We start from the raw sequence: 20,919 nt of genomic DNA on the forward strand, positions 1-20,919 counted from the left end.
CATTGAAATGCGATGATTAGTACTTGAGATACCCATGGAAAAGCTGAAAATTAACTAATTATGCAAATTAATTGATTAATATGCACAGATATTTATCCGAAACAATCAATCTCAACCGTTTTAACGAACTGCACAAGTTCTCTGGTGATGAATTGAAATGTTTTGAACCAGCCACGGAGGATGAAATAATTAAAATTATAAAAAAATCGTCGTCGGTTTCGTGCGATTTGGACTGTTTACCCACTAATATATTAAAAGATGAAAAGATCCTTTCTATCCTGCTTTCACCTATAACAGATATCATAAATGAATCACTTCGCACTGGAAGTGTTCCTGAGAAATTGAAATGTGCGCTGATTAAACCTCTGCTCAAGAAAGCATCGTTGGATTCAAACATGCTGAAAAATTATCGACCGATTTCTAATTTGTCTTTTATATCTAAAGTCCTTGAACGTGTCGTTGCATCCAGAGTGAAACAACATTTAGAGAATTATTCGTTGTATGAAGAGTTTCAATCAGCGTATCGGACCGCACATAGCACTGAAACGGCTCTTTTGCGGGTCGCTAACGATGTACTATGCAGTATTGATAATTCTAAGAATTCAGTTGCTCTCGTACTTTTGGATCTTTCAGCCGCTTTTGATACTGTGAATCACAGGATTCTCATCGATAGGTTGAGATCAAATTTTGGTTTAAATGGTCTCATCATCAAATGGTTTGAGTCGTATTTGAGTAACCGCATTCAAAAAGTGAAAATTGGAAATGTATTTTCTGATATGACGTCTATATTAGAAACCGGTGTTCCACAGGGCTCCGTCTTAGGGCCATTATTGTTCTCAATGTACATGCGTCCATTGGGCGAGTTATTGCGACGTCACGGCGTAAAATATCATTTTTACGCCGATGACACACAGATTTATTTATCGGTTTCTGAAGATGATCAAATTCGCGCCCGGGTGATACTTCAGACATGTATTCAAGACGTTAGCGATTGGATGTCTTGTAATTTCCTACTTTTGAATGTGTCGAAAACTGAATTTGTGTGCATGTCGTCTCGGAGATTCTCACAAGACTCGTGTCCTTTGTCTAGTATCGCAATTGGTGAAGAATTGGTTAGTGCTTCGTCAAGTGCTAGAAACTTAGGTGTCTTGTTTGATTCGCAGCTATCTATGGAAACACACATTTCTACTATTTGTAGATCTGGATATTCCCATCTAAGAAATATTAATCGTATTCGTAAATCATTATCCCAATCTGATACTGAAAAGTTGGTACATGCATTCATATCTTCTCGCTTAGACAGCTGTAATTCATTATTGTCTGGTCTCCCTGTAACTAAGATAAAACCTCTTATTCGTGTACAAAATGCAGCAGCCCGCCTTGTCACTCGTGCTCGAAAATATGACCACATTACAGACATTTTTATTAAACTTCATTGGTTACCAGTTGTACAAAGAATCAATTTCAAATTACTTTTACTAGTGTATAAATCTTTGTATGGTTTTGCCCCAAATTATCTATGTGAATTAATCGAATTTTATGTACCTAGTCGTAGTTTAAGATCTGAATCAAAGTTTCTTATTAAAACTCGTCAGGTGTGTAGTAAAAAGTCCAAGGTGTTATACAAAGACCGTGCTTTTGAAAATTTAGGTCCTAAACTTTTTAATGAATTACCTCTGTCTGTTCGTTCTAGTCCTTCAGTAGACATTTTTAAATCCAGACTGAAAACGCACTTATTTAAATGTGCTTTTAATATTTGACTGATTGTTTATTGTATCAGCGCCTTTGATCTTCATATGTTGGAATTGTTGCGCTTAATTAAATAAAGTTATTATTATATTATTATTATTAATCTCTGCATAGTCCTTGAGTATGTAAGTACCAAGTTTCATTGAAATGTAATGCTCACTACTTATATCAAAAGCTGAAAATTAAATATTTATGCAAATTAGGTAATTATATGTACTGATATTACCATAAAAACTATCAGGTCTGTGCAGTGTCATATGACATCTATGTACCAAGTTTCATTGAAATGTGATGATTAGTACCTGAGATATCAGTGGAAAAACATTACTAATCATTATGCAAATTAGGTAATTAGTATCCACGGATTATTACCAAAAACTAATCAAAACCTAGCATTAGTTCAGAGCATCTATGTACCAAGTTTCATCAAAATCCAATGAGTGGTTGTTTAGATATCAGTGGAACAGTCATGGAACCACTAAAATATAGCTAATTATCATGCAAATTAGGTAATTAATATGCACGGATTTTTACCAAAAACTAACCAAATCTGCGCATATGTTCAGAGCATCTATGTATCAAGTTTCATCAAAATCAAATGAGTGGTTCTTCTGATATCAGTCATGGAACAGCTAAAAATCAGCTAATTATCAAAGGAATCAGGAAGAGATTGTCTTAAAAGACCATGAGACCAGTACGATATAGGGATGAAGATTTTGTAAGGTTCAAATGACCTGCCTGACACTGATGATAAAATCAACAGTGTAACAAACACGTCACATGAATATAATGGAGATGATGACCAGCAAACGTGTACAGTAATAAAAGAACACAAAGAAGATAACAGCGCAACAAGGAATCTGACAAGAGCTATTCAACACTGGAAAGTGTGAGAATAAAACAAGCAGCCTGTCAGTGAAAAAATAAATTATTCCAAATAGCTTTATTGACAGTATGACTTTGTTACTCAGTCAAAAAGAAACAAAACAAAAAAAAATTGAACAAAATTGGTTCAGTAGTTTTCAAGATATTGCATGTTGAATGTACTGAAAAACGTGCATTTTTGGTAAAATTGCTGGAAAAATCGTCAAATCAAGCATTTTCAAGTTTTAGATCACTGATAACACCAGGAAAATGTAATCTGGAAAGATGTTTTTTTTTTGTTAACAACAGCATTATACTTGTTTTAATAAAATTTAACTAAGTAGTCTCTTACAATACACCACAATCTGCACAGAAGACAGGCAAAGTTTGACAAAATTCAGTTTGACTTAGTTTTTTTGGGTGCGGCACCGTTGAAAATTGGCATATTCATGAAGTTTGGAGACCTGTAACTCAAAAATTAGAAACTGAATCACAGTAAAATTTTGGCTTGGTGATGACATCAGTTTATAGACAGCATAAACGGTATGTTTTGATTCATAGCATCCTTACTTTTGTGGAGACAGTTTGTGCAAAATTGAAATAAACATTAATTTGTCTTTTGCAAGGTGGCGGCCATTTTGGATTTTCAACACTTTTGAATGTAAATTAACATTCAATACTTAGAGTTTTCTTTATTAATAAGAAACCTTTATAATATTAAATTAATATTATTCAACTATTCAATTTTCATTTTAAAATGAAATTTAGGGGTTAGGGGTGACCAAGGCAGTTTGTGGGGGGGCACGCAACTTAGAAGGAAAAACCCATAACTATGGGTTGACTTTTATTTCTATCTCATAAGATTTGTACATTTAATTATAAAATGTGTAATTAGTAAACAATTATACATGTGAATCACTGGGCTATACAAAACAAACCCACCCCCTCAATCAACATTGAGGTGAACATGTCTTGTACAACAAGCATATTTTAGCATAGTAAATTTATATTTAACACCGAATAATTACACTTTAGTTTTCTGCAAAAATTGTCAGCCTATAACTTTATGAAAAGTACTTTGTTTTAAAATTGTTATACAGTGCATCAATCCTGGTTACGTTGTCCACTTTCCATGCCCTCAATAAAGAGTCCTTTGGAGCGATGTTAATTTCTGATAAAACAAATTTTATGTCAATGTTATCGATGTCATTACGTGATGGCCACCTAAATGAGTCACCAGTTTTCCTCTCCAGACAATTTACTGTTACAGTGGTAGAGTCAGAAGAAACCGCTATTATTTCACCAGCAAACCACTGTGCTTCATATGCTACAGCTACATACATGCCAACAGTCACATGTTTTATTCCAAAAGTATTGTGTACATTCTTCTTCACTCTTTTCTTGCTCCGTACTGGTACTGCATCATTTGCTTTTCTTTTCCTGATGTTATCATTTATTTCTTTCACATACTCTGGCATGCCTCCATTTGCTCTTATGATTGATTTCAGATTGTCTGTAAGTTCTTGTACAGTTAAAACAATTTTGTTACTTTGCCATTTTGCTAATTTCTTGTTTGGTAGATTTGATTTCAGTACTTGACAATGGTAGGATATTTGATCTTTTATTGCTTTCATTTGTTGCACTCTATTCATCTGTGTCAGCATCATGTCAACTTCTCTCTCTGTTTCCCAAATTCCCCACTTATTTTTTATTCGTAATTCTAATTGTGCTTTTATTTGTCTTTTGCGCTCTAGCAGTTTACGTTTTTTTTCCAGTCTTTCAGTCTGCAGCAAAAGTCTTTTTTTTTTAATGTTTCTGCTGTGAACAAATTCCTTCTTTCTTCTTTCAGGGGCTTGTTTTCGTGCGATTGATAAATATTTTCTTTTGATGTCTGTTCCCAAATTATAGAGATATAATGAGGTTTTGTTTTTGTTGAAACAGATACAACCAGCTTTTGAAACCCGACTTTTCTGTGGCGCCCTGTGAATGTTGCGATCAAGATCAGAGAAATCCGACTCTGATCTTACATTAGTTAAGGGTGCACTTGCAACTTCTTGTCGCAATGACTCAGAGGGCTGGTTTTCTAAACCACCAGGTAATTGATTACCAACCTGTCTCTCTACGATGACCAGCATAGCTTTGCAGATACACTGTGCACTTTCTAATGTTAATGTGTTTAGTTCTGGACTACATTCTTTGAATAGTGCAGCATAGATTTCATCCTTGTTTATTAAACTGTTGGTAATGTACTTTGTTTCTTTCAACAGTGGTGTTGCATCAATCGCGTTGTCTGCTAGGCAGGTTTTTAATTCTAACCAGTGTATGTTCATATCATAATAATTCATATCTTTTTCCAGAAGTCGCATCAAAGGTCCAGTTACCAGCTTAGAAATAATTCCAAGGGCTCTGCACTCTGCAATTATAACCTGTTCATCCAAAACAGTCTGAACCTGGCTTATGAGTTTATTTGTAGAATTACATCGTCCTGATGACAGAAAATCTGAAATGTGCTGTTTGTGATAGTACAATGCAGCTCCCTGGTAAAATGCAACGTTGAATCTATTGTGTTCAAACTTTATCAATCTATTTTTCTCTTTCAGCTCATCTTCCAAATATGGCCCAAAATCAGTGTACACACCAGATTTTTGACAACCCTCATCAGTAAAACCTTTACTCGCTTGATATAACAAATTAAAACAAAATGACTGATTAGATTTATACCAAGCAAGTTTTTCAGTGTTAATTTGATCTTGTTTTTCCTTTTCAAATTCAATGCATGCTGAACTGGCTGCGGCAGCCATATTTACCAATACATGCATTCCGCATAGAAGATGGTTCACAGTTTTCATTTTTGTCTTTTCATTTTCATCAAATGAGTCCCAGTTTTGTTCAACAATAGGCAATAAAGATTCACGCATTTCTTCCATCTTGCTTTTATATTTTTTGTTCACAACATGTCTGTCACTCATAATATTTTTGCTTCGAAGAATTAGTTGTGCGTATATATTTTTTTTTTCTTCATCATTTACAGCTATTGACTGAGCTAGTTCTTCAAATGTTTCTATGGTAGCATTCATGTAGTCATCAGCTGACCCACTAAGCAATTCTTGGAAACCAAGAGACAATGATGACCTGTCTGGCAATGAAACCTGAAGGCCAGCATAGTCAATAAACTTTTTTCGAGTGCCATCACTGTGAAGTGTGTTTGGATCCTGTTGCTCAAGTATTGCAGTGGCAGCTTGGGCTTGAGCCAATACCAGGGCTTCGACCTGCATCATGGACGTCAGGGACTTACTTGGCAACCTATCAACATCAACATTCAGGATGTTCTTGAGCACTGACTTTACAACTGCTGTGCAGTTTTGTACCGAAACATTGTGTGTCAAAAGATCATAATAAACCTGTCTTATACTATCTGTATACTTTCCATTTTCAAAGGTTTTAATTTCGTTTGCATCCATCAAATCTTCTATTTTTTCACGTAGCTTCATATTGTCATTTTCTAAATGTTTCACGTGTTCCAGATTACTCTTCACTTTCTGAGAATGGTGTTCACTTGCTGACTGGGCTTTTGTTTTCCAGTAACTTTTGCTTTTCTGAAGGTTTTTTTTTTCCATTAAGATCTGATCTAATTTCTCTTGTAGTATTTCATTATCTCTTGTTGATTGGTTTATGTCATGTATATATTCTTTCATCACTTTATTTTGTTCTTCAATCTGATGTGTCATCTTCTTTATTTTCTCATCTCGCCTTTTAATTTTTTTGTTGAAATTTCTGGGAGTTAATGCTGCAAGTTTTGCTTTTAAATCATTTATTTGAATCAATTTCTGCCTATACTTGTCTTGCTTCTTGCTCATTTCACTAATTTTATCTAGTGCAGCTAATTTCTCACGTGAAAGCTCTTCCATACTTTGAGTAATTTCGCTAATTTCTTGGTAACTGTCAGCAAGATTTCTACTCAAACTTTCTAGAATGTTTTCCAGATCTTGATTACTTCTACTTGTTTCACTTACAGTTTCACTGACTTCATTGGGATTTGTCCTTGGAGCTTTGTATGACTTGCTTAGGAAGTCATCTAACTCATGCTGACGTTTGCTGCATTTCAGTTTTAAATATGCATCATGTAGCCGAGTCCACTGGCGTCTAATTCCAGTGACATTTAGTTTTGTTTCAGCACTAGGCCGCATAAATACATTTAACCAATTTAAAGCATTAGCCCAGGGAAGATTGTTTCTAATAAGAAAATTACGAAGTTCTAACACATGCTTAATTTCTAGGTTGATACTGTTATCCTGACTGGCTGTGAAACTACATGATATCAAAACTTGTGGTGTGACACTCTTTTCTGCAAACACTGCTGATAAACATTTTGCAGACTGTGTTGCTATAACTGTACTCAAGACTTGAACTTCCTTTCCATCTTTTCTAGCTTTCTCTACATTTCTCCGTACTCGTTTTGTTAAGTTGCTAATTTTCACTGGTAAAACAATATCTGGGTCAAAAAGCCTAATTATATCTGGCATGGTTTGTTGTATATTAATTCCCATTTTCTGCAGATCATCATGTAAATTTAAATACAGACCATAACTTAGTGGAACATTGCAGCTAATATCAACTAACTTCTTCTGCCCTGACAATAAACTTTCTAAGTTGTCCCTGATTCTAAGTGACACATCCATATTGGAATATCTAAATATAAAAAACAAACAATATTTATTATCTGTTTCTAATGTCTAACAAGAGTATATTAACGAGTTTAGAAATTAATTACTTATATGTTAGAACTAGGAAAAAACACAGAAAACAATTGTGACTAAAAAGTGTATTTTATTTACAACATAAACAACTGTTGAATAATAATAAAGTGAACACAAATTAAACAGGCAAAAATAATTGAAAAAAAAAATCCAAACAAACAAATAATTGAGATGATTTAATTCTCTCATGCCATAAGGTAATAATAATGTGATTTTCGAAATCTTCAAAATCAAAGCCACGAAAGAAGTAAAGTCGATGTTGAACTTTGAATGAGCTACCGGTACTCAGATTTATAGTGCATAGCGTCGGCATATGGTTTCAAAATGCACGTAAACAACACAGAATTTCCCTAATAGTATACCAAATAATCGTGCAAAGTACAATTCACAAATAATTAATGGTAATGCCGGCGTAATAACGATAATATCGCGCTTTTGAAGCTTTGCGAATAATTGCCGTATTTTTTGAACCCGGCAACTAAACCCGTAGAAAATTTGCATTCAACCACTTCATTGCCGATTATGTGCCGAAATTAATGTAAAATAACAAAGGACCTTGTAAATTCGGTCACAAAATAATCGTACGAGAATTAGTTTCTTTGGAAATCAATGTTACTACCCAGAAATTGGCGTCCCGTGAAGTGTAGACCTCCAAGGAAAAGTTCTGGTCGACTCAAAAATTGGCGCGTCGCCATTTTTACGTTCGATCTCAACTTTTGACCTGTCTTCCGATGACCTCGATTTTGTACCGGAGTTTTCTCAGTGGAGCTGGTCAATGAATAATTACAATAATAGTTTTAAACGACAGTTAAAATAGTAAACATGGTGAAACTTTCAGTTTAAAAAATTTACATACCGTATTTACATAAGAAAACGAACGGACAAAACTTTGACCTCAATTTTCTTTCGCATGAGTCATAGCTGCATAAATTAAACTAGTACCATCTTACACCGAATTTTATTGGCCATATTTTCATCTGTGTTTGAAAGTTCTGTGTTGATTGGCTCCCCTTTGGCTTTTCTGTTTTATATCACGCACCCTGCAAAATGTCGAGGGCCATGTTTATTTACAGCGCAATTTTATCGCTAATGGTCGATTTTTCCGGCGGGAGTGTGATTCAGTCACACATCGTACCAAGCTTTTTACGCGCGAAATAGACACACGACTAACCTAATTTCAATAATTAGCGTTATTTTATCGATGTGCAACGTCTAGAATTTGTAAAATAAAAGTTTAAAATTCTTGGGAAAAGTTACAGCGTGCGTGAATTCGTACGGCCGCCATATTGGAATCAGGAAGAGATTGTCTTAAAAGACCATGAGACCAGTACGATATAGGGATGAAGATTTTGTAAGGTTCAAATGACCTGCCTGACACTGATGATAAAATCAACAGTGTAACAAACACGTCACATGAATATAATGGAGATGATGACCAGCAAACGTGTACAGTAATAAAAGAACACAAAGAAGATAACAGCGCAACAAGGAATCTGACAAGAGCTATTCAACACTGGAAAGTGTGAGAATAAAACAAGCAGCCTGTCGGCTGAGATAGCTCCGCTGTAAGCAATGCACATTTCAATTAAAGAACTGAAGATATCATTAGAAAATGAACAATATGTATAGTATCAAAGCAAAGGACCTTGCTGTTTTCAACAAGCATTCAAAAATATCACTTTTCACCAAAAATGACAAAAATAATCATCAAAATTAAGTAATTGAAGATATCACCACGAAATTAACAAGGTCCACATGTAATACCTATATATGTAATATAAAAGCAATCAGACTTGTGGTTTTTAACAAGAAGTCGAAAATATCACTTTTTACCAAAAATGACAAAAATATTCACCAAAATTAAAGATATCATTACAAAATGAACAAATCTGAGAGAGATCCACATGTAGTACCTATGTATGTAATATAAAAGCAATTGGAATTGCGGTTTTCAACAAGAAGTTGAAAATATCACTTTTTACCAAAAATGACAAAAATATTCACCAAAATTAGAGAATTAAAGATATCATTACAAAATGAACAAATCTGAGACAGGTCCACTTGTAGTACCTATGTATGTAATATCAAAGCAATTGGACTTGCGGTTTTTAACAAGAAGTTGAAAATATCACTTTTTACCAAAAATGACAAAAATATTTACCAAAATTAGAGAATTGAAGATATCATTACAAAATTAACAAATCTGAGAGAGGTCCACATGTAGTACCTATATATGTAATATCAAAGCAACTGAACTTGAGGTTTTTAACAAGAAGTCGAAAATATCACTTTTTACCAAAAATGACAAAAATATTTACCAAAATTAGAGAATTAAAGATATCATTACAAAATGAACAAATCTGAGAGAGTTCCACATGTAGTACCTATATATGTAATATCAAAGCAATTGGACTTGCGGTTTTCAACAAGAAGTTGAAAATATCACTTTTTACCAAAAATGACAAAAATATTCACCAAAATTAGAGAATTAAAGATATCATTACAAAATGAACAAATCTGAGACAGGTCCACTTGTAGTACCTATGTATGTAATATCAAAGCAATTGGACTTGCGGTTTTTAACAAGAAGTTGAAAATATCACTTTTTACCAAAAATGACAAAAATATTCGCCAAAATTAGAGAAATGAAGATATCATTACAAAATTAACAAATCTGAGAGAGGTCCACATGTAGTACCTATATATGTAATATCAAAGCAACTGAACTTGAGGTTTTTAACAAGAAGTCGAAAATATCACTTTTTACCAAAAATGACAAAAATATTCACCAAAATTAGAGAATTAAAGATATCATTACAAAATGAACAAATCTGAGACAGGTCCACTTGTAGTACCTATGTATGTAATATCAAAGCAATTGGACTTGTGTTTTTTAACAAGAAGTTGAAAATATCACTTTTTACCAAAAATGACAAAAATATTTACCAAAATTAGAGAATTGAAGATATCATTACAAAATTAACAAATCTGAGAGACGTCCACATGTAGTACCTATATATGTAATATTAAAGCAACTGAACTTGCGGTTTTTAACAAGAAGTCGAAAATATCACTTTTTACCAAAAATGACAAAAATATTCACCAAAATTAGAGAATTAAAGATATCATTACAAAATGAACAAATCTGAGAGAGCTCCACATGTAGTACCTATATATGTAATATCAAAGCAATTGGACTTGCGGTTTGTAATAAGAAGTCAAAAATATCACTTTTTACTAAAAATGACAAAAATATTCACCAAAATTAGAGAACTAAAGATATCATTACAAAATGAACAAATCTGAGAGAGTTCCACATGTAGTACCTATATATGTAATATCAAAGCAAATGAACTTTTGGTTTTTAACTAAAGAACTGAAGACATCATTAGAAAGGTCTACCCAAGGTACATATACACCAAGTATCAAAGCATTCAGGCTTGTAGTTTTCAAGAAGAAGTCAAAAAAGTACAAGTCATTGTCAATGACACGTCCCCGTTCCGTTCATATTTGAGTGACATATACATTCAAAGCAGATCATGACCGAAATGCACCTGCATATGTACAACACATTGTGCTAAATCTGAACAAAATCCATCCATGCATGACTGAGATCCGGTTCTGGAATTGTGAAAATATGTGATTTTGATGCATTTTCGGCCATAAAATGGCCATCATTCCGCTATTGTTAAGCAGATCATGAAACAAATGCACATATCTATTTGTGACATGATGTACCATGTGTGTGTGAATTTTGAACTTGATCAATCCAGACATGTCTTGGATACGGATCCAGAACTGAATTCTTTAACAAAATGGGCGCCAGTCGGCCATTTCGAACTTGATCCGAAAAAAAAAAAGACGTGCATCAAGGTCCTATTATGTTTAATGTATGTACCAAATTTGAACAAAATCCATCCATGCATAACTGAGATACGGGTCCGGAATGGTGAAAATGTGCGATTTCAATGCATTTTCGGCCTTAAAGCGGCCCCCATTTGGCTATCGTTAATGAGATCATGAAACAAATGCACATACATATTTGTGACATGATGTACCTTGTGTGTGTGAAGTTTGAACTTGATCAATCCAGACATGTCTCGGATACGGATCCAGAACTGAATTCTTTAAAACAAAATGGCCGCCAGTCGGCTATTTCGAACTTGATCCGAAAAAAAAAATGACGTGCATCAAGGTCCTATTATGTTTAATGTATGTACCAAATTTGAATGAAATCCGTCCATGCATAACTGAGATCCGGGTCCGGAATGGTGAAAATGTGCGATTTCAATGCATTTTCGGCCTTAAAGCGGCCGCCATTTGGCTATCGTTAATGAGATCATGAAACAAATGCACATACATATTTGTGACATGATGTACCTTGTGTGTGTGAAGTTTGAACTCGATCAATCCAAGCATGTCTCAGATACGGATCCAGAACTGAATTCTTTAAAACAAAATGGCCGCCAGTCGGCCATTTCAAACCCGATCCAAAAAAAAAATGACGTGCATCAAGGTCCTATTATGTTTAATGTATGTACCAAATTTGAACAAAATCCGTCCATGCATAACTGAGATCCGGGTCCGGAATGGTGAAAATGTGCGATTTTGATGCATTTTCGGCCTTAAAATGGCCGCTATTCGGCTATCGTTAATGAGATCATGAAACAAATGCACATACATATTTGTGACATGATGTACCTTGTGTGTGTGAAGTTTGAACTTGATCAATCCAGACATGTCTCGGATACGGATCCAGAACTGAATTCTTTAAAACAAAATGGCCACCAGTCGGCTATTTCGAACTTGATCCGAAAAAAAAAATGACGTGCATCAAGGTCCTATTATGTTTAATGTATGTACCAAATTTGAATGAAATCCGTCCATGCATAACTGAGATCCGGGTCCGGAATGGTGAAAATGTGCGATTTCAATGCATTTTCGGCCTTAAAGCGGCCGCCATTTGGCTATCGTTAATGAGATCATGAAACAAATGCACATACATATTTGTGACATGATGTACCTTGTGTGTGTGAAGTTTGAACTCGATCAATCCAAGCATGTCTCAGATACGGATCCAGAACTGAATTCTTTAAAACAAAATGGCCGCCAGTCGGCCATTTCGAACCCGATCCAAAAAAAAAAATGACGTGCATCAAGGTCCTATTATGTTTAATGTATGTACCAAATTTGAACAAAATCCGTCCATGCATAACTGAGATCCGGGTCCGGAATGGTGAAAATGTGCGATTTTGATGCATTTTCGGCCTTAAAATGGCCGCTATTCGGCTATCGTTAATCGGATCATGAAAAAAATGCATGTGCATATGTCCCATATAAGGTGTGATGTATGAGTGAAGTTTGAACTTAATCGGTCCATGCATGTTCGAGATACAGGTGATCACGGACGCACGGATGCACGGACGCACGGACGCACGGACGCACACAGGGCAAAACATAAGTCCCCGTTTTCGGACTGCGTCCGAACGGGGACTAAAAACATTGACACGGACGCCGGACGACGCCGGACAATCACTCATATGATAAGCTCCGCTCGACAAAGTCGACAGCGGAGCTAAAAAGTCGCTTTGATGCTGTTCAAATGTGGTGGGATATGGGTAAACTTAAAATAAAGGAACTAACAAAACAATATAGCACGAAACTCAGCAATAACTATAAATGCATAAAACAAAATATTTGTGATGACATACACACCCTTGAACAAGTTGATCGACCCACTGATGCACTCACAACACAATTAAATGAAAAAAAGGCATTACTGCAAACTTTAATGCACAATGAATCAAAAGGGGCTGCCATTAGATCGCGCCATAAAATCCTGAATGAAACCAATGCGCCCACCTCTTTTTTCTCAGCTGTTGAAAAACAGAGGGGGAGTAAAAACGTCATGACACATTTACAACGACCAAATGCTACTACAACCGAGTCACTAGCTGAAATGCACACTCTCACCAAAAACTTTTATTCTAATCTGTTCTCACGTGACCCTGTGTCAACTGACTGTCAAGCTCGTCTACACAAGGGACTTCTCCAACTTGACGAAGCGCTTAAAGACATGTGTGACGCCCCTCTGTCTTTTGATGAACAAGTCATTGAAAATGACACAGTCCCCGTTAAATGTTTGAAAGCTCTCTTTGTGCTCATCATATTAAAGCAGAGGGGTTGTCGAGAGTGTGTTCTTGAAACTTGTGTTCCAAGTGGCGTATACAACAGATTGTTTATTTACATCAAAACACATGTTCTGTGTAGTAGTAATATGGCCAAAAATTAAAACAGCCGTTATTCGGCCATCTTTGATCTGATTATGAAACACACTGATATGTATGATGTATGTGCCAAATATGAATAAAAATGGTACATAAATTGTGGAAATATAGTAGTAAGGCCAAAAAGTCAGATGACTGTCAATCGGCCAGCTTTGACAGGATTTTGAAACAAATTATCATGGACATGCATCCGAACATGTATAAAGTACATGTATGTGCCAAATTCGAATGAAAACTGACAGAGCACGTCCAAGATACCGCATAAAAAAAACAAGCAGCCTATCGGCTGAGATACATGTAGCTCCGCTGTTAGCAATGCACATTTCAATTAAAGAACTGAAGACATCATTAGAAAATGAACAATATGTATAGTATCAAAGCAATCGAACTTACAGTTTTTAACAAGAAGTCGAAAATATTACTTTCTATCAAAAATGACCAAAATATTCACCAAAATTAGAGAATTGAAGATATCATCACGAAATGAACAAATCTGAGAAAGGTCTACATGTAGTATCTATATGTGTAATATGAAAGCAATTGAACTTGCGGTTTTTAACAAGAAGTCGAAAATATCACTTTTTACCAAAAATGACAAAAATATTCACCAAAATTAAAGAATCGAAGATATCATCACGAAATGAACAAATCTGAGAAAGGTCTACATGTAGTATCTAAATATGTAATATCAAAGCAATTGAACTATTGGTTTTTAACAAAAAGTCGAAAATATCACTTTTTACCAAAAATTACAAAAATATTCACCAAAATTAGAGAATTGAAGACATCATCACAAAATGAACAAATCTGAGAGAGGTCCACATGTAGTACCTAAATATGTTATATCAAAGCAATCGGACTTGTGGTTTTTAACAAGAAGTCGAAAATATCACTTTTTACCAAAAATTATAAAAATATTCACCAAAATTAGAGAATTAAAGATATCATTACAAAATGAACAAATCTGAGAGAGGTCCACATGTAGTACCTATATATGTAATATCAAAGCAATTGCACTTGCATTTTTTAACAAGAAGTCGAAAATATCACTTTTTACCAAAAATGACAAAAATATTCACCAAAATTAGAGAATTGAAGATATCAACATGAAATGAACAAACCTAAGAAAGGTCTACCCAAGGTACATATACACCAAGTATCAAAGCATTCAGGCTTGCAGTTTTCAAGAAGAAGTCGAAAAAGTAAAACATTGACACGGACGACGGACAATCACTCATATGATAAGCTCCGCTCGACAAAGTCGACAGGGGAGCTAAAAAACAAGATGCCTGCAAGTCGACCATCTTTGAACCAATTGTGAAATAAATCGTCATGGACATGTATCCTAACATGTAAAATCTATGTACCAAGTTTGAATGAAAACTGACAAAGCATGTCCAAAATACAACATTTTCAAAAAACAAGATGGCTGCCAGTCGGCCATTTTGAATCGAATCACTAAACCATGCATGTGCATATGTCCCACATAAAGTACTAGACACATGCAAAGAATGAACGGAATCGGTCCAAGGGATTCTGAGATATGACTCTGGACGGATGCATGGACGCACAGATGCATGGACGTACAGACGCACGGACGGAGACCGAATTATAAGTCCCCGTTTTTGGACTTTGTTCGAACGGGGACTAATTAACTTCCGCATTGACGGTTTGCCTGGTAAATTTTCCTGGTATTTTTGGTCATTGTTGGGACCGGATCTTCACGATGTGCTTAACGCCTCAGTTAAGCACAGTCAACTTCTGTTGTCATGTCGACGCGCCGTCATCACTTTACTCCCCAAAAAGGGTGACAATAGTTTGTTGAAAAACTGGAGACCAGTTATTTTGCTCTGCTCCGACTACAAAATACTTACTAAAGCGCTCTCAATGAGGCTTAAAACTACTTTACCTGAAATCATCCACCCCGACCAAACTTACTGTGTTCCAGGGCGACAGATTTTCGACAACATCCATCTGGTGCGTGACGTCATCGATTATTCTAACATCAATAACTTGCCACTTGGGATCGTTGCCCTGGACCAGGAAAAGGCATTCGATCGTAACAACCATGACTATCTTTTTAAAATCCTCAAAGCGTTTGACTATGGGGATGAGTTTGGTAAGTATATGCAATTAATTTACTCAAACACGCAAAGTTTAATTCGTGTTAATAACCCTATAACCAGTCCGGTTTTGTTCCAACGTGGTATTCATCAGGGTTGTTCTCTGTCTGGTCAGCTATACACGTTGGCCATTGAACCACATTTACACAAAATAAGGACTGAAAGTGAAATACATGGGGTTTATTTGCATAACAATAATCACAAACCTGCTAATCTGTCTGCTTATGCAGACGACATTAGTTTCTTTTTAACTCAAAACTGTGATTTTAACAAACTTGAACATTGGTTATGTGTGTACGAATCTGCCAGCAATTCTCATATAAACTATGGCAAGTCAAAAGGATTGTGGGTAGGCAAGTGGAAGGATAGGACTGACAATCCACTAAATATAGCGTGGAATAATCAAGGGCTGAAAGTTCTTGGTACCTATCTAAGTAATAGCGCCACTTTTGTCGCTCTAAACTGGGACGGTGTTATAGGAAACGTTGAGGCCAAGCTGGGTCGGTGGTCACGCTACGCCCCTGCTGTGACCTATAGAAGGCGCACTATAGTAATCAACCAACTAATTGCGTCAAAACTACTTCACTCTTGCATGTGCACGAGTCCACCCAAATAGATTACCGGTATTACTACTCTACAGAAACTGTTTCTGATTTTTTTCTGGCAGGGATGTCACTGGGTCCCTGCTGAGACAGTTTATCTACCAGCAGCTGATGGCGGCCATGGCCTGGTACATTTGCCTAGTCGTATTGCGTCATTTCGCATTCAATATATCCAACGTTACCTTTACTCCAGTGTCAGTCATGCTTGTTTTGCTTTTACAGATTACTTTTTAAAAGAATTCAACCATTTAAACTATGATAAACAGTTATATATTATTGACATTCCAACACCCAATGTTCACTTACCACAGTTTTACTCTGACTGCTAACCGTCTGGTCTTCCCTTCCAATAATCAGGAAAGACAGACCTATTCAAATCACAATTCACAGCTTAACACCATATGGCATGACCTACTTTGTCTGTCTCCCAATGCTAAACCCGTTTTTAAAGATTGCTATGTGGCCCCAATCACAAAGAAAGATGGCGACTTTAGTTGGCGCATCCTCCACGGCGCCTACTCAACTGGAGGGTTTCTTTTAAAAAGCAAAGTTCAGAACACAAATACGTGTCTATTTGTGACGAAAGAGACGATATCACCCACATTTTTACTGAATGTTCAAGACTTGCCCAACTCTTCAACATATCGAACAGGCCCGTAGCCAGCACTTTTGAATAGGGGGTTCGAAAACAACAATAAATGATATATTTGATGTGAAATTTTATAATATTCAAAAAGTGTGTTTGAGCTCTGTTACATACATTTTCATATTCTCGGTTTTTAAATTCAATTGGTTTACTTTGTGTTACGTTGGTAAGTTATTCCACATAAGATTTTTGAACTATTTTACCATTTTAGAGAAGGGGTCCTAGACCATTCCCCACCCACAGACAAACACACCCACACCCTTGATCCATTACAGCAAAATGTTGTACACAAAAATAGCAAGACTGTACGTATCTTAGCATTATTGTCCAAGCATTTTAAGGTAGAATGCTACTCACGAGCTTTTTCGCTCTTCACAGATGTTAGCGCACATAAAAGTGACACAATTTCATGTCGAAATCTGTCTACAATTATTCATTTTAGTATTTTAGTCAATTATGTAATTTTATTTCTGTACAGGGCCTCACCACATATCACGTTTTAAAAGCAATACAACATCCATGTAAACATATGGTACTAAGTTAAGCTGGATTCATATTCATCTCGTCGCTTGAAAACTTTTAAAAGATACAGAGCTAGTTGATATATGGTGTGGCAGTTTGTGTAGTGACGAAGTAAGCCCAGACTGTCAGTAGCATAATTGCATAAAATTATTGACAAAAGATCAGCCCGTAGATCATTAAAAAATGAACATATAAAAACAAAGTGAATTTAATTTTCTATCATGCTAAATTCAAACGTATCATTGCGAAAACTAAAAATTTATTGATCTAACTGTATTGTTGTGTGTCTGTCTAATTCAACATTATGTTTATGGCCAAAACAGCGAAAACTCATCGGTATAAATTTTAGTCTATAATTGCTTGCCAATAAATCTCTCAGGTTATAATACTACATTGATTTTTTCGAAAGTACACAGCCTGGATGATTGTGAAATTCAGGCATGCCATTCTTGCTGTCAATTTTTTTTTTATTCTTTGAGTAAATATCCCTAAGAAATTTGCAGTATCTGCAACTTGTTTTTCAAACCAGGCAATGCCGAAACAATATTTGAACAGGAGATTTTTATGTGGGTTTCCCAAGTAAGTCTGCCGGTCTTGTCTAATCGTTTAAGCATGATATAACATGTGTTGGGGTTCCAGCTATTTATTATTTAATTTTAACCAATATGAGATACAGCGCTTGAAATAACCACAGCATAATGGCAGCCTTCCACATTCGTCCAACATCGCTACATTGTTAGTACAACTATAAATGCTAAGTAGATATCTGCAAAATGTTGTCTGTACCCTCTCGATTTCCGAATTTTGGTACCCCCATATCGCTACCATAAGAAATAGCTGGCACAATGATTGCATCAAACAAATTAAATGCACTAACCAATGGCATACTACCATGTTTCTTGCAGTACGTAAATTTGTTGGTTCACTGTAAATCTGTTTTTAGAGGCCGGTAAAATAATATGCATATAGTAGCAGTTTAGCAGCGGTCTCAATAAACTTCAATGACTACATCTCCTTTTTATGAACCCACTAAAAATATAGAAAATTTTCTAAGACATCAAAAAAAAACGTGTAAAAAAATATTTTTGAAAAATATGATTTATCGCATAGTTTCAGTGCTGAAGCAACACTGTGGGATAAATTTGTAGCTGCAAAAAGCTCTTCAACCTATACTACTCGTGATGATAAATCTTCGTCATTTTTTTAATGATGTTTTCAACCCTTAGCTTAGACTGTCGACAGTCCCTCTGGCCTTACGTGTGTGTGTGTTTTTTTTTTATTATTAATATTAATCAAACGCCGTAGTCGTTTGCGAAATGCCGAAGGCATTTCAAGCGAGGGCCGTAAGGCCCGAGAGACTGTTATAGCCTGCAGGACTGGCCTTGCTATTAATTATGCATGCATCTCGATGACGTAGTAATAATTTGCATATGGGTGGAGTTAAACTGTTATGCAAAGGTCAAATCGCGGGTTTTTTTTATGTCACGCATGACTTTGATCGTCTCGCCGAGTATAGATCGTTTTCTGCCAAGTATTATCCAGAACTACAAGTTGCGAACGCGAGTTATCTAATTTTAAACAAAGGAAGAGTGCATCAGGGCGACCAGTGGCGATACAATCAAAATAATGGATGATGGTTCGTCGGCAAAGTCACCGATACTGTCCAGCAGGAATGGCGCCATTTCATAAGTCAGCGACTTGCCACTGCCAGTCGGCGCTGTGAGAAAAACATCTTTCTTCTGCAAATAGCCATCAATGACTTGTCGCTGGATTGGTCGAATACTTTCATACCCAAGTTTCTTCAACGCCAGCGAAACTGCATCGTCACAAGCCATCTTCAAAGCAGTGCACTGAACGAAGTTTATAAACTATTGCGTCGTCTGGTGGCTCAATTTTTTTTACTTCCTGTTGACCTGGGACTGCGTGACTTGTGATTGGTTAGCATTTTTATGACATCACTCTGCCTGTCAATCATGATGGTACGCTACAGGAGAATTTCTCTACAGTGGCGAGTGGTGGCGCAGCAGGCTATAACAGTCTCTCGGGCCTTACGGCCCTCGCTTGAAATGCCTTCGGCATTTCGCAAACGCCTACGGCGTTTGATTAATATTAATATTAATAAAAAAAACACACACACGTAAGGCCAGAGGGACTGTCGACAGTCTACCCTTAGCTGTACACTATTGTCCAATAACACAGGCTACACGTACTAATACAATAAGTTGACTACATTTGGCTGATATACTTAGAACAAAACAGTATATATGCCATCATTAACTTGAAGAATACAAAACTAATGAACCAATATGAAAGTACAGTGTGGTGTTGCCGTCTCAATCCCGTTCGAACCCCACACTTTACTAACTGAGCGAATACTAGCACAAGACAAACGGCCCTATTCAGGACCATCACATCCTTCAGAAAGTGACTACTATTACATTGTTTCAATGTTGCTTTAATATTTAACATCAGCTGCTTGAACGCGATCTTCATTACATCATCTCGGAATCACCGAATAAAAGCTTGCCCATTTATAACAACCTGTTTTGATTGGCAGCTGTTGAACTAAGACGGCGTAACTTCACGATTGACATTAAAGCTCGTTGTCACCTAAATGCTCATTACTATGCAATTTCGACCGAGTCTGATAGTTACTTCACCGAGTCAAGTGGTTTAAATGATGATAATTATTTTAACTAATACTGTTCGTTTTATTATGTTCTAATCTACGATTATAAATCTATTCACTTCCGAAATTTAGGGGGTTCGACCGAACCCCCCGAACCCCCCCAAACTACGGGCCTGTCGAAAGTGATTATCAATAAACTACTAAATATAGACACAATACCACTATCGTGGTATGTACTTGGTCCACCAAGTAAAAGAACGGCTATACATCGTCTACTTTGCTACATAATTGCAACTATGAAAGCGGCAATTCACGTAACACAATACAAAATGATGAACGATCGTGTACAAACAAATGTATTAGAGTGTTTTAAATCAAAATTTAAGTACCGAGTGACCAATGAATACAACTATCACCTGCTTACAAAATCCTTAGATGTCTTTCAAACACAGTGGTGCGTAAATGATGCCATTGCCATATTGGATGGTAACTCGTTAAAAATCCCTGAATTTTTAAAGACAATTGCTGAATAATACCCTTTGTAACTGTAATAACCTGCCTTTTAATAGTAATGTACTTTCAAGCATTTTTAGAATTGTAATTTTTAACTCAATTTTATATCTATCTACCGGTATATAACAAAATGGGCATACAATGAACAAAAAAAATCAACAGAATAGTAATATTTGGATGCACACAATAAAAGGCATTTTGACAGAAATTAATCAGAACTCACTGTA

General features: G+C 35.9%; 2 protein-coding genes across 2 annotated transcripts in view; both read right to left on the bottom strand.

Annotated features, from left to right (window-relative positions):
- LOC100370123 (3 beta-hydroxysteroid dehydrogenase/Delta 5-->4-isomerase-like) overlaps positions 1–20,919 on the bottom strand; it is a 52,457-nt gene that overhangs the window by 29,958 nt on the left and 1,580 nt on the right. The gene's annotated exons all lie outside the window — the stretch shown is intronic.
- Positions 3,597–7,410, bottom strand: LOC102801551 (uncharacterized). Its single transcript, XM_085501999.1, has one exon. It carries the CDS (start codon positions 7,290–7,292, stop codon positions 3,678–3,680), a length of 3,615 nt encoding a protein of 1,204 aa, XP_085358125.1. The 5' UTR covers positions 7,293–7,410; the 3' UTR covers positions 3,597–3,677.

Source organism: Saccoglossus kowalevskii, chromosome 8, assembly GCF_978046115.1.
Source record: "Saccoglossus kowalevskii chromosome 8, keSacKowa6.1, whole genome shotgun sequence".
Lineage (NCBI taxonomy): Eukaryota > Metazoa > Hemichordata > Enteropneusta > Harrimaniidae > Saccoglossus > Saccoglossus kowalevskii.